Below are 21890 nucleotides of genomic sequence, written 5' to 3' on the forward strand. Positions count from 1 at the left end.
AGAAAGAAAGAAAGAAAGAAAGAAAGAAAGAAAGAAAGAAAGAAAGAAAGAAACTCACCCTACACTCCAAAGCTTCCCTCTCCTCCACTTTACCCACTACGACCGTCCCAAGATTTTTATCCTCTAAAAGAAATAGATCAGTCCACACTCCAACCAGTACAGCCTTTGAAAGGTAAAGGGCATGTTGTTTTCTATATTTTATTATAAAAGTAATACATGGTCTGTATAGAAAGAGTCTTGACGGCAAGAAGTGCTGAGACTCAAAAGGAACCACTCAGTGATCTGGGACCACACTGTCTGCGACTTTTAGGACTTCAAGCTTCAGGATTCACACAGATGTCCCTGGAAGGGTCCTTCTCTTCCTTTGGAACCATGGCATCCTCTTGTCCTCCCTCAGGGGAACTGGGCCAGGCATCCTGGTGTCTCTGATTCTCCTTCCCCGGGCCGCAGGCAAGATAATGGAGGCTAAATTTGGTTCTGGTAATCTGCCTCTGCCTCTTCCTCCGGGTGCAAGAGAAGTGAGTAGGTGATGGTATTCTCAGCCTACGGAATGCAGAAGGGAGCAATTCACAGGAATGAAGGCAGCAGAGGAGGAGGCAGAAGGAGGAGATGGCTGGGGTTGCTCACCTCAATTTTGGCAGCCTCTTCAGTATCAGTGACATTGGCTGTGGGCAGAAAGAACAGGGGTCAGGGACGCGTGGGGGCTCGGTCAGTCAAGGGTTAACCTTCTGCTCAGGTCACAATCTCAAGGTCCTGGGATGGAGCCCTGAATCTGCTTCTCCCTCTTCCTCTGTCCCCCACCCCCACTCATGCTCACTCTCTCTTTCTCTCTCAAATAAGAAAATACAATCTTTAAAAAAAAATTAGAACAGAGATCAGCCCACTGCATGGTAGTGGCCACTGCAGAAGGAAGGCCCCAACCAGACACGAAGAAACAAGGACCTGCAGACCGGGTTCTCTGCGGCAGACTCAGCCTCTGCTCCTGGCCACACGGGCAGAGGGAGGCCCTCATCTGCCCTGCATGCTTTTCAGAGAATTGCTGACTTTTTCTAGAAACCAACCCGCCAGCTTTAGGAACCGGAGATCCTGGGGAAGAGACAGGGGGATGTTCAGTATCACCGGGAGGTCAAGTTCAGTTTTTTGCTGGCCACAGTCTTCAGGGAGAGAAGACTGGGGGGCGGTTCAGCCCTGGCCTGATGCAGCGGGTTGGGGGGGGGGCTTTGAAGAATGTGAGGCTCGCCACATTAAAACGGAAGAAAGCGCAACAGTGAAAGCGAGCAGAGGAGGGAAGGCAGCAAGCCAACAAGCCAGGACTTTCCCTGGTAAATAGCTAAAACACACCAAATTCCCACGTGTTTTTTGCCAGTGAACTCGCTCACTCACTCACTCACAGTGTGAAAAGTAGTCTCAGTATCTGCAAAGCAGCATTCCTCAGGCAGGGGTGGGGGTGGGAGGGTGAGACAGTCCCTCCAGTGTCTCCACTCACCCCCACCCCCACCCGGCACACAGACAGTCTCTGTTGGCCATGTTCCAGATTCTGGAACAAAGCACCCCCTGAATTCTCCTTCTAACGCATTCTCAACGATCCTAGTGACCTAGCTCGCTGATGGGAAACCGTCAGACCCCCTGCCTCGCTGTGGCGGGAGTGCCGGTGAAATGGATTTGTGCCGGTGCAGACAGAGCCAAACCTCCAAGGGGCTGTTCCAGTTGTGTTTGGGCATTTCTCTGGATCTGGCTTGGCCTGGTGCGGGCTCAGGCCTGCATCCCATTGGACACGGCCAAGAACACAAGGACCTTGCTCAAAGCACAGCGGGACAAGTGCCATTGCGCTCAAGCTCTCCAATCTGTTGGTTCCGTTCTGAGTCACACTCCGGCCCACTGACGCAGGGCCCCTGAGCCCCTCTTTTTCCTCTGCTTCTGCTAGCCAGGAGCCCCTCGAGAAATTTCCAGGTTCCCTGGCGCTCTCACTTAGCTACAGGCAGGAGGTCACCTGGGATATTCCTGCTCCCACCTGGGCCAGGGGTTGGAGAGTCACTGACTCTCAGAATGTCAGACCCAGAGGGCTTTGAGGTCACCAGGCCAATCTGCCCATTTCCTCAGGGAGGTGACTTCATGCCATAGTGGGGAATGTGCAAGTTTCCACCTGCTGCTGGTGACAGAGCAATGGCCAGGCCCATGTTTAATAAAAGTACACACGTGGGCACCAGAGCCCAACTCTGCCCAGCAGCGAAGCCCGGGAATGCACCCAGTCCCCTAGAACTTTCTCCAGCCCACATGTCCCTGTAATGCCTCGTTCTTCCCCATCACTCCCTGAGACAGCCTCCTCAGCCTCTCCACAGATCATTCCCTGGGTCTCCCTCTCTTTTCCTCTTATTCCCGCGTGTCTCAGCCTCACCACTCCTAACCTCCGGCCTGTGCCAGCTCTGCCAAACCCCACAGAAGGACCCAAACGTCTCTGATGTCCTGTTCTGGAAACGTTCCCAGCATTCCTGGTTCCCAAATTTGACACAACCCTCCCCTCTCGATCTGCGGCAGGTGGTCCTCTCCCTCTCATCCCCAGTGGGGTCCTCTTCAGGCCCAGGAGTTAGTCTCAGAACGGACCAAGCGATTTGAGCCCCTGCCCTCCTCCACCGCCCCCTCCCTCTCCTGTGCTCCCAGCTGAACTCACACAAGCCGCTTCCTGTGGGCTCCAGTCCACCTGGCAGCCCCAGGCAGGGCACCTTGAGCCCCCAAGCAGGGAACTGCACTCACCTGGTTCCTCAGGGAGGGGCTCTCCCATTTCCCTGTGCTTGGGGTTTCCTAGGGGAGCTATGAGGGGCACAGAGGAGGTTAGTAGAGGTACAGGGTGGGGCCTGAGTCCTCAGGCAAGGACCAGGGGCTGGAACGGGTTAGAACCAACAGAGACCCTCCCCTCCCCCACCCCCGTGGAGACGCTTCTCTTCCTCCTCTTCCTCCTCCTCCTCTTCCTCCTCCTCCTCTTCCTCCTCCTCCTCCTCCTCTTCCTCCTCTCCTGCCCCAGACCTGCCCACCCTATAGAAGGGCCATTGAGTTAACCACGGGGACCCCTGGGACTGTCAGAAAGGCCGTTTGGCTGTATCTCTCTCAGGCTTGCCCTGCCCTGTAAAAAACCTCTTTTCCCTCCTTCTCAGAGTCCCTGTGCATCTCGGTGGGGAGCCCGGCTGTGCACCGACCCAAAGGGCCTTGTGAGGTACAGGGAGCATCTTTCCTCTCCCCTGTGGCTCCGAGTCTTTTTCCCTCTTCCCCGTCTTCTATCTCTGGGTGACTTTAGACTTTCTCTCCCACCAAGCTAGCTTTCCGGGCGATGACCCGTGACAACTTGCTTATTCCACTTCTAGGGCCCCTCGCCTCCTTCTCAGCTCCTTAGGGCGGTACGAGGGGGAGGAACCGCTTTCCAAGCGTCGGAGTTCTCCGGGCACCCCTCTGTGAGCAGGCGCTCAGTGACCCGGTCTCCCTGCCGGCACACCGTGCTAGGCGCAGGGGAGAGGAGGGGACAGGAACGAGGACTTCCCGGGACTTCCTTCCCGGCGTCTTGCCACCCGCTCGGGAACACAGTTTCCTTCTCTCCTGTGGCCTCTGTGATCTGCATGACCCGGCCCTTGCCCACGTGTCTGCCCAGCCTCATCTGCCCTCCCTGCGCCTTGCAGGTTCTGGTTTCCAGCCGCACGGCCCTTACCGCCGCTCCTCGCTCCTCCCCGGCCCCTGTCCCAGCCACAGTGCTCTTCCTTTCTGTGCCTTGGCCCCCAGCCAAGCAATGCTCTTCCAGGCCTCTCTGCCTGGCTGGCGCTACCAGCTACCCTCCGACACGTCCCCTCCTCGGTCAGGAGGGCGGCTCTCTCGTGTGCTGTTATGTACCCCGCACCGGGTGGAGTGTCAGCCCTGCTCAACCCCATACCATCCTGTGAGGTAGGTCCTACTAGTGCCCTCGTTTTCCAGATGAAACAATACAGGCACAGAGATGGTGAAGAACTCACCCAAGGTCACACAGCTGGTGAGCTGTGGAGCTGAGATTTAATCGGGGGTGCGGGGGGCAGTCTGGCTCCCCCATGTGTGTTTTGGTCACTACATATACCACTGCCTCTTGCAAGCTTCTCTAACCACTCACCTGGGCCGCATCACGTGGGCTCTTGTGGCCCCCGTCCCCCATCACAGCCTTGGTGACTCGACTACAGCTTTCATCCCTCCTAACTTTAATGATTTACTTGTCCTGTCTTCCCCACCGCACTGGGAGCCCCTGGAGAGCAGGGACTGGACTTCTTATCACCCAGGGTGCCTAATACAGTGCTGGACCCATAAGCAAGTTTTTTCAAGCCTTGTTGAATAAATGCCTGAATTTATTTAGCTCAGTCTGCTCTGTCTGCGTCTGCCTTCCTGCCTTCGGCTCAGGTCGTGATCCCAGGCTCCCTGCTCCACGGCGAGCCTGCCTCTGCCTCTCTCTCTCTGTCTCTTATGAATAAATACATAAAATCTTTTAAAAATAAATAAGTGAATGAATTAACGAATAAAATATGGGGCTATGTCTGAACTATAAGGATTCTCTGAGCCCAGAGAGGAGGGTCCTGCCTATGGTTGGGGTTAAAGCCTGGGCCAAGTAGGAACGGACAGCAAGAGGAACCCAGAAAAGCCACAAACCTGAAGTTTGCTTTTGCCTGAGGCGGAACCAGGCCACAGCAGCCACGAGGATGACCACTGCAGCAGAGCCAGCGACTGCAGCCACGACCATCATCATCACGGAGGAGTCGCTCCGGTCGGACTCTGGGGGAGACAGACCTCAGGATACGCAGCAGCCTCCCACGTCCCACCCTGTACTCCAGGGTTTCTCTTCAGGAGCTGCTTTGTGTCTGGGTCCCTTGTCCCTTGTCTGGGTCCTCCCTAAACCTCGCCTGTGGGGATGACACGGCGGCTGGACTTGGGCCTCCCTGCCAACAGGTGTCTCTGCTCATCCAATAAAGGCAGAGTGGGGGGAGGGGTGCGAGCTCAGAGAGAGAAGGGAGAGGGACCCAAAGCCTCCCCTAGTTGGAGGCACCGAGACTCCATCCCACAAGAGCTAGAACTGTTGGGAACAAGTCATGTCTTGGGGACTGAATGACATGACATGTGACCGGCCTCGGAGCTCTCGCCCCTCCTGCTGCCCAGGGCCAATATTCATCACGCCCCGTTCCTCCCCGCTCTGCCTCTGTGCCCACATGTGTGTGCTCTGACATGTCTCAGATCTCCCAGGAGGCCTCTGCGACCTTCGCCACAATTGCCCGTCCCCTCACTGTCCTCCTCCCTCTCTCCTGACGGAGCTCCCACCTCGGACGGTGATGGCCACAGGCTGTGAGAAGCGCAGCATCTGGCCTATCATTCCCGTGCAGTGGTAGTCACCGCTGTGACTGAGGTTGGCTTCTGGGACGAAGAACGTGGAATTCAGAGAGGAGAACTGCTTGGATTTTCTGTCCTGGAAGAAGGTGATCTTGTACAGGCGCCGGTTCTGCCAGCTATGGCACCTCAGCACAATGGGGTCCCCTATCTGGAACACCAGGCGTCGAGTCTGGAGCAGCAGCCAGTCTGAAAGACACAAAGGGACCCTAGGACCTGGGAGGTCTTGACTCAACTCTGAGGCCATCCTTACCGGGGGGCACACGCTGTGGGCGGAGGGAAGAGCTTGACACCTGGTGTCTCAGGGTAGCTCCATTTTGGGGGAGCTCGGACTTCATGGGCCTCTTCTAGGCCTTGGGTTCCTCCTCTGTGAAGATGGACATAACAATCCCACGCAGCTACAGCAGTTCCTGGCACATAGTAGGTGTTCAGCATAAGCCTGTCTTCTCTTTCCTGTCCTGGGAGAAGGCAGCTGTTGCCCTGTCCTGCCCAACAGGCTCTTTCAGGAAGAGAACCTGGCGTGCAGTCTGACCTAGGAGATGACATGTGAGGAGACACAGCAGAGACAAGTCTTTCGGAAGAGTGAGAGGTCATGGACCTCCAAGAAGTACTAGCTTATTTCATGTAATTTGGTAAATGTGGAGTTTTACTTCAGCAGAGTCTTTGAGGTCATTGGCCTGCTGTCTTTTTTCCCTCCCGATGTTCACCCTTCGACTGAGGAAGACGAAATACTTAGTATGTTTGTTGTGTAGGGAATAAAGCCTAAGGTGGGAATTTGTACTCCTGACCTCGGCTCACGTGCTCCGTTTCCCTAAAGCTGGAGGGTGAAGCAGAGCTGGAATTGGAAAGAGAGTTAGAGGAGAAGACAACAGCAGAATCAGAAGAGGGCGCCTGGGTGGCTCACTGGGTGAAGCGTCTGCCTTCGGCTTGGGTCATGATCCCGGGGCCCTGGAGTCGAGACCCTGTGTCGGGTTCCTGCTCAGTGGGGAGCCTGCTTCTCCCTCTCCTCCTGTGACTGCCCCCACCCCCAAGCTCATGCTCTCCCTCTCTCTCAAATAAATAAATGAAATCTTGGGGGAAAAAAATCCGAATTAGAAGGGCGTGAGGGCAGGGGGGTGGGGTGCAGGAAGAGTGACGAGGCCAACCACGTCTCAGCACCGGCTGGGGACACAGCCACGGATGCAGGAGGAGATGGTCAGTACCAAGGGAGTGAGTGACGACACAGAGAAGTCAGCCGCAGCTACAGCGGGAATTCGAGGGGTGGAGGGTGGCACCAGACCCTGTTCCTTGGGTGCCATGAGCTAGAAAACCCCAGGCCCCCTGTCAGGGAGGCACGTCTACCTTCCACCCAAATCCCTGCCTTACAACACTGCACAGTCCTCCTCTTGGAGGACCGAGACCCTGGCTGGGCACTACGCACCAGGATGAGGCTGAGCCGTCCTGGTTCCCTAGACTACCTCTCTCGCGAGATTGGATTAGGGCAGGTGGGGATGCCAAGATGTGTAAAGCGCTGAAAAAAATAAAGTAGAACCCAGAGAAAATACCAATGTTGCCATGTAGCACCAGCCACCAATTCCGGCACTTCTCTTCCTGCCGAGGGAATCCCCATCACAGAAGACCTACGTGGCTGGGAATGGTTTTTCTTCTGCGGAGTCTCTGCTGCTACCAGGTTATAACCTAGATAATGGGGACTATTTGCCTTCGGCTGGTCTGTGCAAGGGGGGCAACTTAGCGCTCTTGAAGAACATTTGTCTTGGTGCAGATCTTAAAGGCAGGGTCAGGTTCCTGTCCGTGGCACTCATGAGAGGTTCTTCAAGTAATCGAAGGGCTTTCCCACCCATCTGGGAACAAAACTCCTCTGCGTTCTCCTGGAAGCCTTGTGGAGAAGCGATAATGCCCACACCTTTTTCACATGCCAGTGGCTACGTGGGGACACACTCAGTCTCAGGGGGTGGGAGGCCCTCACCTCCTTGCCTTCCAGCAGGGGCAGGACACAGATGTCGGGTCTCAGGAGCTTCCCTTTGGGCCTGTCACTTCCTGCTGCCTGGAGAGGGTGGGGGTGACAGGCCTGCTGTGTGCTTTTGAGGAAAATGTAGGCGTCTGGGGAGGCAAAGGGCCTCCACGAAGAGTGACGATGACAGTATTCATTGTCATCGCATAGTGGCTCTACTTTTTTGCCAGAAGCTTTGTAAAATCATTCGTTTAACAAATATTTATTAACCCCTGCCCTTGTCAGGGGCTACAAATGCAAACACAGTTAAAACACAGCTTCCAGGGGAACCGGGGTGGCTCAGTCGGCTAAGGGTCCAACTCTTGGCTTCGGCTCAGGTCATGAGCTCAGGGTTGTGAGATGGAGCCCTGTTTCGGGCTCTGTGCTGGGTGTGGAGCCTCTCTCCCTCTCCCTCTGCCCTTCTCTCCCCCTCTTTCTCTAATGAGGAAAAAAAAAAGGATCAACACAATTTTCAGGTCAAGTTGCATGGGGGCAGGGAGATGCTGATTCCCACCAGGACCTGGGGAGGGAGGCATTAAAACCCCCATGAGTAGACAAGGAATCAAACCCAAGGGCAGATGAATCACCATGGCTGGTGGTGTCCAGGCTGAAGACCCAGTTGTGGTCTGTCTATGCTTTGTGATGGCTACAAAAATGGGTTTTTAGGCAGTCAGAATTTCCTTCTGCTTCTCTCATAGCCTACGTGCTTGTCTATAGCCTTGTAACCTTGCTCCATCAGGATTGAGGCAAAATTGAGGACTGAGGAATCTCTTAGGACCATCCAGCGCCACCACACGTACTAAGCAAAGGGGGTGGATGAAAAGGGAAGTGAGTGGACAAAAACATCTTCCAACAACTCACAGCCCTGCTTCCCAGGAAACAGGCTACCCCCCTTCCCTAAAAACCTCTGCCATGTTAGCAGATTTCATCTTTCCTTATTCACCCAGTCCCTCCCCGGGCCCTTCCTCCACTGACCGGAAGTCACGTCCAGATGCACAGCGTCACTGAGGCTGGTCTGGCTGGTCTGGCACCTGTACTCCCCACTGTCCTGTTTTCGGGCCTTAAAGCTGTAGTTGGAGTTAACCAGGGTTGGGATGAAGCTCCCATTATGGAACCACTGGGTGACGTGATCTGCAGCGGTGTGGGCTCCCTGGCACTTCAGGGTCACGTGATCCTCCTGGAGCACATTGACCCATGGGGGCTCGAGGTCCAGCACAGCCTTCGGGAGACCTGCTGAAGGGCAGAGAGAGGAGGAAGCAGGAGGAAAGGGGGCCCTAAGAGCCGAAGCGGCCCCCGAATTTCAGTGAAGCCCCGTACTGTTGTGTGACTGTAGGTAATTCCTCTTACTCATGTGTCCCTCCACAGGGGCCTACAGGAAGCCAGGTCCACTCAGGGAGCTTGAACTTTCCTCAGGAAGAGAGGGCAAGGTAAGAGAAAGGAAGCAGGGGTAAAGGAAACACAAGAAATATATGTATACCTCAACAGGGGTCACCTGAGGCAGTTCTTTCTTTCCTTTTTTCTTCCTTCCTTCCCTCTCTCCCTTCCTTCCTTCCTCTGTTTCTCTCTCTCTCTCTCTCTCTCACACACACACACACACACACACGCACGCACGTGTGCGCATGTGCACCCACACACGTACTACACAGACATACCTTTCTGAAACTCACCTTCTTCCCCTACAAACAGAGGCGTTTTGGATATTAGATAAACTCTCTCCAGAGCCGGATGAAGGCATCTGGTGAGGTATCCAGCATGAGTCAGACATCAGGTTTCTCTTCTGACCTGATGTCAGTCTTTGCCCCTTAGAATAGACCTATCCTCACACCCAAGTACAGAGGAGTCTCTGTGTCCTCAGGAGGATAAAGAAAGAGGAAAGGCTGGAGGGCCAGTCTGGGGAGCCCTGGGTTCAGTGCCTCAGGGAGAACCGCACCCCACCCTCGTGAGATTCCTGGGAGGCAGGGAGTTAATTGCCACAGAGAAAGAAGTGCCCGGCAGAGTTTACAACACCAAGCTGCAATCTGGGGTATCTCCTCCTACATCTTTCTAGGCCTTGAAGCCCTGATACATACAAAGTGGAGGATTTATCAATACGGGAGATAACCTTGGCAGATGATGGGATTTTGTGTGCAACTGAGACTAAAAATGTCTGAGGTCTTGATTTTACTGAGAGAGGAGAGCTGTTTTCTGTGACAGTATCTGTGACGTCTCACCCTAACAGAACCAGAAGGATTCAAGCACCTGCTGCCTATCCTGCGCTCCCTGGGAGGAGGGGCAAGAGAAAGGGGAGGGGCAGGGAGGGGCAGGGCATCTGCTTCCGGGCCCCAGCCAAGTACTAGGTTACTGGTGCATTCAGGGCACCTCCAAGTGGGTGCTGGGAGCAGAGGAAGAGTGTGGCTGGGGGAGGGAGAGGATGTGGGTGTGTGGGTGGAGCACTTACCAGGTGTCCCAGCAACTGGAGCTGTAAGAAAGTGAAGATGAGTCCAGAGTTTAGATTTGATGATTCATCATGACAAGAATCACTTCAAAAAACAACAAAAAAAAACAATCCCTCCATGCAAATCCCTTTAACCCCCTTGCCCTTCCTTATCTCTTGTTAAATTCAGCTATACTGTCCATGCCTTGACTTGTTCATCTGTGGGTCACTAAAATGGGCACATAAGCAGATGGATCAGTAGTATCTCTATAAATTTGGGGTCACCATTTTCAAAAGGACATTGAACTGCCATTCTGACACGTTTTTCTAGTAAATTTGCTCTGCTGTTCTCAGCAGGGACACTCATCTTTTCCTCACTCCCAAAACTTTCCTGTCTTCTGCCTCCAATCCCTTCTTGCTTAAAGTGGATGCCTTCCTTCATTCTTCACAGAAAACAAAAGTAGTTGGGCAGGCAATCTCACACCTTCCCTCAACTCAAATGTCTAACCTCTCTGCCCCTCTGCCCAACTTCCTTTCTTGCTGTTCCCTAGGAAAGTCTCTCTCCTCCTCTCCAAGATCAGTCTCCACCCTGGTTCGCAAACCCTGTCACCCTCACAAGGATTTCCCTCTCTCTGTTATCCCCATGCTCTTCTGCATCACCAATTTCTCCTCAGCTGGTTCTTTCCCATTAACATAAGCATAGTCCAGATCTTTCATTAAAAAAAAAAAAAAAAAAACTTCTCGGGGCGCCTGGGTGGCTCAGTGGGTTAAGCCGCTGCCTTCGGCTCAGGTCATGATGTCGGGGTCCTGGGATCGAGTCCCGCATCGGGCTCTCTGCTCAGCAGGGAGCCTGCTTCCCTCTCTCTCTCTCTCTCTCTGCCTACTTGTGATCTCTGTCTGTCAAATGAATAAATAAATAAAACTTCTCACTTGATCCCACATATAATTCCAAAATTATTTCTCTGCTCCCTTTCATAGCCAGATTTCTCAGGGTTGTTTTGTTTTGTTTTGTTTTCTACATGGACTGCGCTCCTTTCTACTCATTGAGCTCCCATAACACCAGCCCTCTTTAAATTTTTCTCACTCGCAGCTCTTGTGCATGCAGATCCCTCCTCTAGACCCAGTTTTCTTTGTCTCTTCAAGTGGCTAGATCCTTGCCTTGCTCAAAGTCCCAGCTCAAGTGTCATCTCCTCAGAAAAAGCTTTCCCTATCATCATGGTTATTATCCTCTCTTCTTCCCCACAAAGACTGTTCTTATCACAGTATCCTGTTTACATCTTTGTGGTCCTTTCCAATTTATATTTATGCCGATTTATCCATTTATTTGTTGTTTATATCTCTCAGGAGAATGGAAGGTCAAAGGGGGAAGCAGTCATATCAATTTTATTTGCCAGTGCTCTGGGAATTCACTTACTGAATGAGTCTAGGTGGGAGATAAAAGGGGCCACAGTTGTATTGACAATAGGACCTGAAGAATATATGCACATGAGGGAAAATTCTTCTTAAGATTTTATTTATTTGTTTGAGAGAGAAAGAGTGAGATAACTTGAGCAGGGTGGGGGGCAGAGGGAGAGGCAGAAGCAGACTCTCTGCAGAGAAGAGAGTCTGACTTGACCCTGGAACTCCAGGATCATGACCTGAGCCGAAGGCAGATGCTTCACCAACTGAGCCACCCAGGTGTCCCCACATGAGAAATTTAAGAGGCAATATTGGGGGAAGCTGGCCCTTGATGAGAGTGAAGGTAATGTGAGTGGATGGCTAGGGAAAAGGTTACTCATGCTCACACAAATAGAAATGTTAGGAAGAGGAGTACATCTGTAAGGGGAAGAGAAGTTGAGTTTGAATATAGTTTTTTTCTGAGCCGGTATATCAGTGTGAGGGTGTCCAACCAGCAGGTGGAAACACAAAACTGTAGTTGACACAAGCAAGAAAGACAGGTCTGGAAGTTGTTGACTCAGCAGTGATAGCTGAGAACCAGAGTGTGTCAGATTGGCAAGACGGATGGTGTAGAAAGAAGTAGAACCTAAGAGGAAGGAAAGAGGAGCAACAAGAAAGAGATGAGAAGAGTGGAGAAAAGTTGTCAGCCATTTACTCATTCCACACTCAACCAACAGTCATGAGAACACACTCAATAGAGTCGTCGTAAGGCAGACAAAGACCTTGTGCTTTAAGGTCAGGAAGCCTGTCTTGTCTTGTTCATTGGTAAATCTCCAAGTCCTAGAACAGGGCGTATTCACACATTTATTTAAAGTTTAAACAAGGCAGTTTGTGGAATCTGTAGGAAGCAGGAAATGCAGTGTCCACATTGCCTGGCTGTAGAGGAAGAGCCACTTGGGGCATGGGAATGTAGTAAAGAGGGGGCAATGGGGACCTTAGTTAGTACGCAACAGAGCAGCCCTGGAGGCATTTAAGTGCAGTGACTCAGCTGCACTTGAAGACGTCATGGCCTTGGTGTGCGGCATAGATTCAGAGGAGAGGAGACAGGAGCAATCGAGATGGGGCCAGAGGTGTTGTCAAAGCTGGGTTATTGAGGGATGCAGTCAAATGCTCTACCCCTGAGCTATACCCCCTGGTTACTGAGGGATGAAGACCTAAAGATAGCGCTCCAAATAAGGATGGGGAAAATGGAGCCAATCCTGGGTGACTTAATGAAAGGGCAAGTGGAAGAAAAGATCAAGTTTTGCCCAGGAGTCTTGCCCAGGCGACTGGCACATTGGTGGCTGAGATGGACAAGCATATCTATCACCTCTCAAGGTCTAAAGCTTCCTTTCCTTCATGTGAAAAATGACATAGTCCAATGCTCCTTTCACATGTTATTCAACTTCAGTCCATTTCATCCTGCTCATCAAGGAATACTCTCTCCTCTTCACCTCCACTTCTTATCTCAGTATCAGTTAGAAGTGAGGGTCGAAGGCTCCTAGAGATGACCAGATTTTACTATGAGTCATAGCACCTAACTCGAGAGCGGCTCCATGTCTTCCTCTGGGGCCACTGTAAGGTGTATTTGAGGGTGGGAACTCTAGGAATTGAGCTTGGAGAGATAATCCTAGCAATAAGGCTCCCCTAGCTGGCCTCCTAGACTTCCTCCCACGGGCACCAACAGTCCCTGGCCTCCATCTTGACCTAGGACCCTGACTTTCTCCCTGATCACAGCCAGGACCTATCCCCATGTGTGTGTACAAGGAAGTATGCATGATTTCTCCAGTCCTACAATTGACAATTCCAGAACTTCCCAGGTTGTGTGTTCTCTCAACCCCTGCTCCCTGCATAACCCGAACTCTCTTTGCTTCTTCCCCGGGGAAATCCAACACATAAACAGAATAAGCTTCTGCTGCTTAACAGAGAATGGCTACTTCCACCTCCACCCCAAGTGTGCTATTGCTTCCTCCCCACCCTTTATCTAAGACAGCATCCGTCCTTCCACCTAAGATTTGGTCCCTGTGAAACACAAATTTCTAAGGAAGGAAAACACCCTGGCCCCTCATTAGTGACTCAAGTCTGCGTCACTAGACTTTCCCCAGAGCAGGTTCAGGTATAGGTGGTAGCAGAACATCAGGGACCTGGCTGCCCAGTGATACTGGGCAAAAGACACTAAAAACTACAACAAACACTCTGCCAGCTTTATCATTTGCCAAGGCCAGTGGGTCTGTCAGAGTTTGTCTTCCTCAACCTTCTTCACCCTCCTCATTTTCCTGAACGGCTCCCACGCTACCCCTCATCCTCGCCAAAGCTCAGCCCAACCTAGGGAAGCAGCAGCTGAGTTAGGAAAGTGCATCTGCCTCTGTCCCTCAGGAGGCCACGGACTCACCCAGAAATAGCAGAGCTGTCCACAGCAGCATGTCCCCCAAAGGACGGCAGGGCATGCAATCGGCCCCGTCACCAGCAGCAGCAGGGACGGGGAGGAACGAGGGAATCCACATCAGCTGTGGCTCCCGTTGGCTCCAGCAGCACCAGGGTGGCAGGTGAAAGCTTCTCTTGAGACTTGACAGATTGTACCCGAGAGGACGGGCAAATTCTGAAGTCCAAAAGAGGAAGTGAAAAGAAATGCTGTTTTATCACAGGCTCCTCCCCTTCCACCCTTTTTCCTCTTCACTGTCCCCTCCTAGAAGATTCAGAGCTTCCCAGAACAGGTCTGGCTCAGCCCAATTCCAAATTCACGGAAATTTTAGAAACTGGGAAACAATTTCCTCTTCTTCTGGGACACAGCTCGGCTCAGCCTCTGGGAGTAAGAGGGGAACAGTCATCCAGTTCAGCTCCAAACTTCCGATCTGTTCCGATCTCTTTAGATAAGGCAACAGAGCAGAAGGTGCAGCCAGTTTTCTCTGACTTCTAGCTCCATTTTGGATGGAGATGCTCCTGAAACTGGTGATGGTGGGCTTGAGGCCACCCACCATCATTTGATTTTCTTTGTTATCATAATCTCTGACTTATTCCTGGATTGTGGAGCAAGAACAGGATGTGTGTCAGGGTGGCACCAGGATGGTTATGCTCATCCTCTTATTCCAGCATTCATTCCTTTTTTTTTTTTTTTTAAAGATTTATTTATTTATTAGAGAGAGCACACTCATGCATGTGAGTGTGCAAGGGAAGGGGGAAGGGCAGAGGGAAGGGGATGAGGAAGACTCCCCACTGAGCACAAAGCCAGACATGAGGCTTCATGTCAAGACCCTGAGATCATGACATGAACCAAAATCAAGAGTTGGACATCCAACTGACTGAGCCATCCAACCACCTCTCACGTTCATTTTTTGGCTTGTTCCTTCACCAGACAATCTTCTGAATACCAACTTGTGCCCTGGTTCTTTATCTTTGCCATCTTCAATCCCATCACCATTTCTATCACTATGGCATGGTGAAGAAGCCTGGGCCTTGGGACTATATAAGTCTAGTTTTGAATGCCAGCTCAGATTGCTTGTCTAGGAAGGTAATCATGCCTACCCTTCAAGCAGGATTTCTTAGCCTCAGTACTTTTGACATTTTGGGTCAACTAGCTCTCATTGTGAGGAACTATCCTGTACATTGCAGAATGATTAGGAACATTTCTGCTCCCACCCACTAGATGCCAGTTGCACCCCTAGTTGTGAAAATAAAAATGTCTCTAGACATGGACAAATGTCCTCTCAAAGGCAAAATTGCCCCAGGTTGAGAATCAATGCACTCAAGGTCTTTGGAAAAGAAAAGAAAATTCAAGTACTAGCAAAATGCCTGGTGTATCATGCGTATCCAATGAAGGCTGGTTTCCTTTTCCTGCTTTCTGTCATCATCTTCCTCACTGTTTGTTCACCCTCAACATCTCCAGAAAATAAATTGCTCTTCTTTGGGCCCCTTCCTGGGGCCTCTTTCCCAAATGCCCTCATAGGAAGCAAACTGCAAGATTCAAGGAACTAACACTGTGAAATATCTTCTCAGATCCATAATCTTCAGAAATCCTCAGCTATAGGCTTTTACTACTGGCCCCATTCAGTGTTCCTACCCCAATCTACTTCCAGCTCTTATCTCATTTTTTAAAAAGATTTTATTTATTTATTTGTCAGAGAGAGCGAGCACAAGCAGACAGAGTGGCAGACAGAGGCAGAGGGAGAAGCAGGCTCCCTGGTGAGCAAGGAGCCCAATGTGGGACTCGATCCCAGGACGCTGGGATCATGACCTGAGCCGAAGGCAGCTGCTCAACCAACTGAGCCACCCAGGTGTCCCTCTTATCTGATTTTTAAAAAATTGTATTTATTTATTTGAGAGAGAGAGAGAGAGAGCACGAGACAGGGGAGGGTCAGAGGGAGAAGCAGACTCTCTGCCGAGCAGGGACCCCTATGTGGAACTGGATCCCAGGACTCCAGGATCGTGACCTGAGCCGAAGGTAGTTGCCCAACCAACTGAGCCACCCAGATGTTCTCTTATCTGATTTTTAGGTGAATTTCTTGACCAGTGACAAGACTCCAATGATCTGACATCAATACTTCAAAAATATCTTTAGAAACTGATAAAGTTAACTTGTATTTTAAGACCCACAAAATGGAAGCCCCACTGCCAGTGGCCTGGCCCATGACACAAAATCTAAACCTAAGTTAGCTTGCGCTTACAGGAAACACCTGTCAAGGAAACCTTACAGACACCAATCACAATCTTCCAACTCAGCTTAGATAGCTTACCTTATCCTAGAAAGTAGGACCTGCTGACCTCATAGGAAAATCCCCAAACTTCTAGCCAATCAAGCTATTTTCTAGTTGCCTTTTCTATTGCTCTATAAAACTCACTTTTCCTGGGATACCTGGGTAGCTCAGCTGCTACAGTGTTGTACACTGTAAAGCACTGCACAGTCCTCAACCCAGTGGTACATCCCTTGTAGTTATTAATTTGGTTCTGTGAGATGTAAGGCTTAACTAAGGAAATGGGGTCCTCCGTTTTCAAAGAATCAAGCGTGTCACTCTCCAGCATACCTGCTTAGTTGATGTCTAAGAACCACAGTCCTGGAAGCTGTAGGCATCTATAAAAATGGCAAAATCTTACTAAGACAAGCTAGAATTACAATGGCTTTAATGGGAAACATTCTAGCTTGACAAGATCATTCATTTAAGAAGTACACTTGAAAGTAAGATTTCCAACTCAAACAAACATAATGGGCTATTTTAATTGGTATGCAGAAGCTTCCAAAAGTCTTCAAGGTTCCAAAATTTATTCATTTATTTGAGAGAGAGAACATGAGAAGTGGGGGACCAGAGGGAGAAGCAGACTCCCTGCTGAGCAGGGAGCCTGATGTGGACTGGATCCTGAAACTCCAGGATCATGACCTGAGCTGAAGGCAGTTGTTTAACCAACTGAGCCACCTGGGCACGCTTGAAAGTTTTTTTTAAATAGCTCTATGGTCGGAAGTTGACCAAATTGGAAGCTGATATTCAGAGCCCAATAGAAACTTTTTTTAGGCCTTCTCTCCTGAGCTAAATGAAACTATATACTCAGAAGAGAAGAAAAACATTCCAAAGACAAATAGCCATAAACTCAGAACATGGATTCTTTTGATTTGTAAATTAGTGGAAAGTATTCTCTCTGATATAAAGTAACCAACTGAAGAAAATGTAGTTGGCAGAGTGGGTCAACCTTTCAATGTCATTCAGGCTGCAACCCAGTTCTTTGAGGAATTAAAAACAGCTGTTTTTGTCTTACGAGTTGACTCTTTGCAAGAGCAGAAATGCAACTCTACAAGCAATTCAAAGCCCACCTATCCTTTTTACCGCTTCCAAAACCACCTGTATTCTTTTCAGAAGGCTTGTGGTATTGTCAAATTCTGGATTTAGGAAGTGGAAATCCTTCTTAGAGGAACTTGCACTCTTCCCCTGTGCTTTTGAAATAAAAACATACTACCCACTCTTCTCTATGAACTCCTATCTCGTCTATCTCTTTGAAATGCTAGCTTTAGATGGGTAATTCTTTTTTGTTTTGTTTTGTTTTGTTTTTGTTTTTGTTTTTAGTTTCAGAGGTAGAATTTAGTGATTCATCAGTTGCATATAACACCCAGTGACCATTACGTTATATCAAGTGCCCTCCTTAAAGCCCATCACCCAACTATCCCTCCCCTACCCCCACCTCCCCTCCAGCACCCCTCAGTTTGTTTCCTAGAGTTCATCATCACTTGTGGTTTCCCGTCCTCTCGATGTTCATCTTATTTTATTTTTCCTTCCCTTTCCCTATGTTCATCTGTTTTATTTCTTAAATTCCACATATGAGTGAAATCATATGATAATTGTCTTTCTCTGATTGACTTATAACTCTTAGCATAATATCTTCTGGTTCCATCCACGTCATTGAAACTGATGTGATTTCATTCTTGTTGATGGCTGAATAGTATTGCATTGTGTATAGCCTACATCTTCTTTATCCATTCATCTGTCGATGGACATCTGGGTTCTTTCTATAGTTTGGCTATTATGGACATTGCTGCTGTAAACACTGGTGTGCAGGTGCCCCTTCTGATCACTGTGTTTGTATCTTTTGAATAAATACCTAGTAGTGCTTTTGTTGAGTCATAGGGTAGCTCTATTTTTAAGTTTTTGAGCAACCTCCATACTTTTTTTCAGAGTGATTGCACCAGTTTGCATTTAGAATATAATTCTTATCAGAAAAAAAATAAAAAGGAAAGGCTATTTGGAAATTAGGCAAATGAAAAATCTTTAAAGTTTTCACAAATATTAATCAAAAGTTTAAACTATCTGAGCAGTTAACTTTAACTTATTCAATCTACCAGAAAAAGAATGTGGATCCAAGTGTTTCTTAAATTCCACATATGAGTGAAATCATATGATAATTTTTGCTTTATCATAGCTGTCACATGGTTTTACCAAAGCTTTATCATAGCAGCCTCATAACTAAAATTTTAAAACAAAGGTTATGAAACCTCTGGTTGCATCTATCTGTAGGTCTATATTTGTATGCATGTTATAAATGTGTGATTTTTTCCTATCTCCAGATGATATTGCCAAAATTAATCTATAAAGAGAGCTCTACTTGATTGGTTTAAAGAAAATTAAGCATTTGTATAAGTCAAGTACACTCTCAGAAATTTAGAAAATAATGTTTTTCAAAGCATTTCAAAACATTTCAAAAATGTTTTACAAACTCACATGATTTAGGATAATCTTCAGTAAACAAATGCTAGTTTAAATTTATTGCTTTAATAAAATGAGCATGTCTTTAGAGTTAGCATCATTAAGTATAATACTTCTATTCTACTGAGGTTTACTAAAAGTCACATAAGCTCACTTCATCTCATCTATCATCTTATAGAATTTGTCACCAGGAAAGCCAAGTTCAAAAGATGGTTAGCTGTTTAATGTCCCTTGAATTTTTCATGAGTAGTCTGAACATAAGTATTAAGAACAAGCATATTAAATAGATGTAAGATAAAAGTTTAAAACTTTCTTTTCAACAATAATTACGTTTTATGGTACATCTGCTTAAAAATAGTTGCCAGGGTGCCTGGGTGGCTCAGTCAGTTAAATTTTGACCTTTGATTTTAGCTCAGGTCATGATCTCAGGGTCATGATCTTAGGGTTGTGAGATTGAGGCCATCATCAAACTCTTGATCAGGCTCTGTTCTCAGTGTAGAGTCTGCTTGTCCCTCTCCCTCCCCTCACTCACACTCTCTCTCTCAAATAAATAAATAAAATCTTTAAAAAAAAAAATAGCTTCCAAAATCTTTTTGGTAATTTGCAATTTTAATGTTATGCTAAGATATGTTAATAATGGGCATTTGTTGACTATCTAGATCATTTCCAAATAAAACAAAATACTGAAATATTAATTATGGAACATAGGTTTATCCACTTTTGGCTTCCTTTTACAGAATAAATAAAGGTGTCTGGGTGCCACATTGAAAACATTTACCTCGAGGAAGAATACACTGCTAGAAACTATGAAATGTATTTATAAATTTGCTAATTCAAGGAATGCTAATCTAACAGTCCCCAATTATTTACTTCTTAGTTCACTAAAAATTAATGATTTTGAGGGTTATGCATTCTAATATATGTAATAATACTGCTAGAAATAATAAAGGAAACATCTCTATGCAAGGAACATAAGACATGTTTTTGGTAATAAGTATGAGATAGGGAGATGTGTTTTTGTTAAGGGAAAAAGAGAGTAATTTTGTCCCAAAGTAAAATAATTGTCTCAGAATGAGAAAGAAGAAAAAAATCAGACAAAATTTAAATGGGTATAAAAAGTTATAGAATGCTTGTGGAAAAGGAATCTTGGGAAAGTAATTTTAGATGTCAAGTTGGCTAAGACTGGAATGGACCTATTTAAGTTTTTTTCTTTTAATTTTAAAGAATTTTAATTGAAAAAATATACTGATGAAAAATTAGAATTTGGTTTTCTCTTTGTAGCTGGCTCTGGAGGTTCCAAATAGACCAGGTCTAGCCACTCATCACTGAAAAAATCCAGAAAGAGAGATAAGTGGTGGTTAAACAAGAAAGGAATGTATTTCACAGAGGCTGCCAATGGGAAGACAGTAGAAGAATGTCTCAAAGACTGTCTCCAAAGTGCTGAAAATACTTCCAGATTTATATAAGAAAAATGTGAGACAAAGGTCAGTGGGTACATGTAAGTGGGCAGTAAAGGTCATGTCAATCATTATTGGGGCGGGGGGCGCCTGGGTGGCTCAGTGGGTTAAAGCCTCTGCCTTTGGCTCAGGTCATGATCCCAAGGTCTTGCGATTGAGCCCCGCATCAGACTCCCTGCTCAGCGGGGAGCCTGCTTCCACCTCTCTCTCTCTTTCTCTCTCTCTCTGCCTACTTGTGATCTATGTCTGTCAAATAGATAAATAAAATCTTTTTTGAAAATCATTATTTTGGGTTCAGTCATGGCTAGGGTCTTGCTGGCTCAAAGCAGTCCTTATTGCTTGAAAGGTAGTTTAGGTTCCCATTAAGGGACGCTTTGCCCACAGGGTCTTTTGCTTGAGTTGAGCTATGCTGAAAGAAGAATTTAATCAGTTAGAAAGCTTGAGGTCCAATATCCCTGATGAACATGGATACAAAAATTCTTACCAGGATACTTGCCAATAGGATCCAACAGTACATTATAAGGATTATTCAGTGGTGCCTGGGTGGCTCAGTGGGTTAAACCTCCGCCTTTGGCTCAGGTCTTGATCTCAGGGTCCTAGGATTGAGCTCCACATCAGGCTCTCTGCTCAGCAGGGAGCCGCCTTCTCTCTCTCCACCTGCCTCTCTGCTTACTTGTGATCTCTGTCTGTCAAATAAATAAAATCTTTTTTTAAAAAAAGGATTATTCACCATTATCAAGTGGGATTTATTCCTGGGATGCAAGGGTGGCTCAACATCCACAAATCAATCAACATGATACATACACTAATAAAAGAAAGGATGAGAACCATACAATCCAAAAAAAACAAACAAACCATATGATCCTCTCAAAAGATGCTGAAAAAGAATTTGACAAAGTACGGCATCCTTTCTTGATTAAAATTCTTCACAGTGTAGGGATAGAGGGAACATACCTCAATATCATAAAAGCTGTATACAAAAAACCCACACCGAATATCATTCTCTATGGGGAAAGAAGCCTGCTTCTCCCTCTCCCACTCCCTCTGCTTGTATTCTCTCTCTTGCTCTCTCTCTCTGTGTCAAATAAATAAATAAAATCTTAAAAAAAAAAAAAGAAGTGATGATAAGCCTTCATAGGTTTTATATGTGTGGATGTATGTTACTGATTTAGGATTCCAGAAATTGTTTAAGGGTTCTAGAAACTTGTCAATACTCTCATTGTCTTAACTATTATCCTAAATTATTTTTTGCAACAGAAATAACTACATTTCCTTATTGAATGGGAAATTCTGACCCCACTAGACAGATCAAAATTATAGCTCCTGGCTGGGTTGGCCAAAACTATTGTCAAACAAAGTCGAATAAATGCAACACAAGTGAAGTCAACAACTCAAAAGATGAGATTTTGGAAAAAAGAAAGGGAGACATTTGTTTTGGGGGCTGGCAGCCAGGAGAGGTGGCCGGCTCAAGCCTTCGCAACTGACCACTTAGCCCACAAGATGGACGCCTAGAGTTTTCTAAGGAGAGGTTGGAATGGGGGTGGTATGTGCAAGAGAGCAGGCTGAGGGCACATGATCATGGGGGGGCAGTTGGTATGTGTTCAGCCCATAATCATGGGGAGGGAAGTGTAAGGGCCTATTTAGCCAGAGCGATTCCATCTTGGATTAAACAGTCATTTTGTTGTTTATGCAATAAAACTTAAACTGACTCTGCCCCCCCACCCCCAGGGGACTTACTTAAAAGCAAGCCCGGGAAACCAGTCCCAGGTAACAAAGCCCAAATACAAGGGTGGGTCAGGCCAGGTGGAGGTATCCAATCAGTGGGGGCACATACTGTCTCCCTAGCTACCAAGGAGTATGGGTCCTGCCTTTTGGACGCCAATTCTGACCAAGGTGATAGGCTAGGTCAAATATCTACTATAGAGTAAATTTTAATTCAATTGATCACTTATGTGTGACCTAGCATGACTGTGCAGCTTTCTTTGTGTGTTACTATCTCACTGGCCACCTGTGCGTGACCAGGCCCAACCACATGGCCTTTGCCCTTAAAAGCT

The 21890-nt window shown here is 47.8% G+C and overlaps 1 protein-coding gene across 4 annotated transcripts; it reads right to left on the reverse strand.

Annotated features, from left to right (window-relative positions):
- Nucleotides 1-161: 161 nt before the first annotated feature.
- LOC116576347 (low affinity immunoglobulin gamma Fc region receptor II-like) lies at nt 162-13808 on the reverse strand. Of its 4 annotated transcripts, none has more exons than XM_032318505.1 (8): nt 13591-13808; nt 9807-9827; nt 8345-8599; nt 5314-5568; nt 4651-4773; nt 2752-2808; nt 628-665; nt 162-543 (listed from the first exon to the last, which is right to left on the reverse strand). In XM_032318505.1, the coding sequence occupies exons 1-8, from the start codon at nt 13700-13702 to the stop codon at nt 466-468; spliced, it is 939 nt and encodes a 312-aa protein (XP_032174396.1). In that variant the 5' UTR covers nt 13703-13808; the 3' UTR covers nt 162-465. The 4 variants fall into 4 exon arrangements, with proteins under 4 accessions (XP_032174396.1, XP_032174395.1, XP_032174399.1 ...); XM_032318504.1 differs by having other exon boundaries at nt 8345-8602; XM_032318508.1 differs by lacking the exon at nt 2752-2808.
- Nucleotides 13809-21890: the final 8082 nt, after the last annotated feature.

This window comes from Mustela erminea, chromosome 17 (assembly GCF_009829155.1).
Source record: "Mustela erminea isolate mMusErm1 chromosome 17, mMusErm1.Pri, whole genome shotgun sequence".
Taxonomy (NCBI): domain Eukaryota; kingdom Metazoa; phylum Chordata; class Mammalia; order Carnivora; family Mustelidae; genus Mustela; species Mustela erminea.

Excerpts from the sequence above, each read along its gene's own strand:
- LOC116576347 (XM_032318504.1), bottom strand. The coding sequence starts at position 13,702 with ATGTGGATTCCCTCGTTCCTCCCCGTCCCTGCTGCTGCTGGTGACGGG. Across the intron at positions 9,828-13,590 it reads GACAGCTCTGCTATTTCTGG|CTCCAGTTGCTGGGACACCT; the intron begins GTGAGTCCGTGG and ends ACTTTCTTACAG. Across the intron at positions 666-2,751 it reads GCCCCTCCCTGAGGAACCAG|CCAATGTCACTGATACTGAA; the intron begins GTGAGTGCAGTT and ends TTCTGCCCACAG.